Source organism: Pterocles gutturalis, unplaced genomic scaffold, assembly GCF_000699245.1.
Source record: "Pterocles gutturalis isolate BGI_N339 unplaced genomic scaffold, ASM69924v1 scaffold15937, whole genome shotgun sequence".
Taxonomy (NCBI): Eukaryota; Metazoa; Chordata; class Aves; order Pterocliformes; family Pteroclidae; genus Pterocles; species Pterocles gutturalis.
In genome coordinates this window covers 2,949-5,684 of record NW_010115645.1, presented here as the reverse complement: position 1 = coordinate 5,684, position 2,736 = coordinate 2,949, and the positions used below count along the sequence as shown (strand labels likewise).

Genomic DNA, 2,736 nt, shown 5'->3' with positions numbered 1-2,736 from the left:
CGGCAGCTCCATCCTGCGGAGCCCCATTTCCAGTATCCCAGCCCCACGGCAGCTCTGTGCTGCTGAGCCCCATTTCCAGTGTCCCGGCCCCAAAGCAGCTCCGTGCTGCTGAGCCCCATTTCCAGTATCCCAGCCCCACGGCAGCTCCGCACTGGTGCACACAGGTCCTGGCATGGAGGGTCTCCATTGTCACCGCGGCCAACACCACACTCTGCACAAAGGACATCCTCGAGGTGTGCCCACAGTCCCAGCGAGATCCCCCACGCAGAAGGCGTCCCCGTGCTCTGCCCCATCTCCGACTCACACCGAGCACGAAGATCTCTGCTCCCGCGCTCCCGCTGCAGCCGCTGCCCAGCTCGGCCTCGACTGCCGCACCTGAGAGCCTCCAGTGGAGGGTCTCCCACCCCCAGCCTCACGCAGCCCCGGCCGTGCCCCCCTCCAGCTCGGCTCCCGGCAGCTGCACCTACCTGTAAGAAGCAGGTCCCAACAGGGGTGTTCTCCTTCAGGGACACGTTGTAGAAATTACTCCTGAACACGGGCTCGTTGTCATTGACGTCCTGCAGGGCCACGCGCACCACGGCCGAAGAAGAGAGGGCAGGGGAGCCCCTGTCTGGGCCAGCACCGTCAGCTGAGGCTGAGGATCCTTCTCGTAATCCAGCGGGGCGGTGGTGGTGATGATGCCTGTGGCAGGGGCAATGGCAAACCAGCTGTCGTGGCTGTGCACGATACTGTACCGCACCTCTCCGTTGGGACCCTGGTCCTTGTCACGAGCTGTCACCTGCAGGACAAAGCTGCCCGGGTACACAACCTCGGGGATGCTCTGTTTGTACTCCTGCTGGTCGAAGAGCGGAGGGTTGTCGTTGATATCCATCACCTGCAGCACAAAGGCGGATTCTGCCCGGAGCGGGGGTGTTCCCGAGTCAGTGGCTGTCACCCGCAAATCGTAGGAGTCTCTTTCTTCCCGATCCAGAAGCTGGTCCACGCAGATCAGGTAGATGATGTTGTCCTTGGTAGTGAGGGCGAACTTGCCATCCCCTCCCTCCAGTGTGACATTGACATTGGAGTACTCGCCATAGTCTGGGTCAGAAACAGAGATCCGTGCCACATACTGGCCGGGCTGGGCTCCCTCGGAGATCTGAGGGGAGCCGTCTTCGCTCAGGAAGATGATAGTCATGGTGGGCTGGTTGTCATTGTAGTCACGCACGTGAATAGTGACAAAGGCTGTGGTCACCTCAGGATGGACAGCCTTATCCCTCGCCTGCACCACCAGCTCGTGCACCTTCCTTACTTCGTAGTCCAGACCCTTGTTGAGCTTGATGACGCCAGTGCGGGAGTCAATGGTGAAGTACTGGTCGGGATCGCTCTGCCGACGGTTGATCTCATAAATCACATCCCCATTGTCACCTTCATCCGCGTCAGAGGCAAAGACCTGCAGGATGCTGCTGCCAGGTTTCAAGTTCTCCGAGATGAGAGTATGGTAGCGGCTCTGGTTGAAGCTGGGAGCATTGTCATTGATGTCCTGGATGGACACGTCCAGCGTCATCTGGGTGCTCCGGGGAGGAGAGCCCCCGTCATAGGCTTCCAGCAGCAGCGAGTACGATGAATGGTTCTCCCGGTCCAAGACATTGCTGACCACCAGGTCCAAATACAGGACCCCGTTGGGTCCTCTGCGTGTTTCCAGGCGGAAGGCTTGCCCCACGTTGTCTCCCTTGATCACGTAGCCTTGGGTATTGAGCAGGCCACTGTCGGCATCAAAGGCCGGGTCCAGGGGAAATCTGCTGCCGATGGGAGTGTGCTCGGGGATCTGGAAGGTGCTGTGCTGCTTGGGAAAGGCTGGAGCATGGTCATTGATATCGTTCACCTGGATGTTCACTTCCACCGTGACACCCTCGGGGGTGACAGCAATGAAGCTGTAGCGGTCACGAGTTTCTCGGTCCAGGACACGAGCTGTCTTGATGATACCGGTGTTCTCGTCTATCCCCAGGTCAGTGGTGACCCCGCTGCCCTCCTGCGCAGAGATGAAATACATGTAGGTGCTAGTTCCGGGGGGCAGGCCAGCACTGATGTCCCCGATGATGGTGCCAGCTGGCTGCTCCTCATCTATTTGTAGATCCAGGGTGCCCAGGACCGCAGAGCCCTTCCCTGCTCCCAGCCCCCCAAGAATGAGCAGCTCCAGCAGCAGCACGGCTGGCCCCTTCGTCTGCTCCATGGCTGGTGACTTGCAGAGCGGAGGGCGGCTCGGTCTCCTTCGCAGGGTGTGCTCTAATCCTGCACGGAATGCAGACCAGAGGATGCTGATTAACAGGGAGCAGCAAAGGAAGGACAGAAAAAAAATATCACGGAGAAGGAAGGCCTGCCACGTCCCTGCTGCCCAACGGCTCTGTATCACCCACCCCTCACAAGGAGCGAAGGTGAAAACGTGTTGCCCAGAGTAAAGGCTGGGGACAGCACGGGGAGTCAGCCAGGCAGGTCACACCTGACAGCGGTCCCCTGTCACACAGGCCATCTCCTACATCCTCAGGCGTCCTTCCCGACCACCCGCCCTCCTGGCCACACCGGAGCCAGCTGCCCCGGAGCAGTGTCCCTGCGCCTTTAGCAGCTGGATGCTTCTTGTGCGGCTGGGAGGCTGTCTGCAGGACAAGCGGCAGCCCAGCACCTCTCCACCCTAAAAAAAGCTGGTCTCAAATTGGGAGAGAGACCAACAAGTGACCGTGCTGAGCCCCCCCCCGCCCCGAG

The 2,736-nt window shown here is 60.2% G+C and overlaps 1 protein-coding gene across 1 annotated transcript; it reads right to left on the bottom strand.

Annotated features, from left to right (window-relative positions):
• Nucleotides 1-467: 467 nt before the first annotated feature.
• Nucleotides 468-2,029, bottom strand: LOC104463074 (protocadherin-16-like; the record flags this gene model as incomplete). Its single annotated transcript, XM_010075263.1, has 2 exons — nucleotides 623-2,029; nucleotides 468-557 (listed from the first exon to the last, which is right to left on the bottom strand). Coding segments are annotated over exons 1-2 (1,497 nt in total), but the record flags the coding sequence as incomplete, so codon positions are not given.
• Nucleotides 2,030-2,736: the final 707 nt, after the last annotated feature.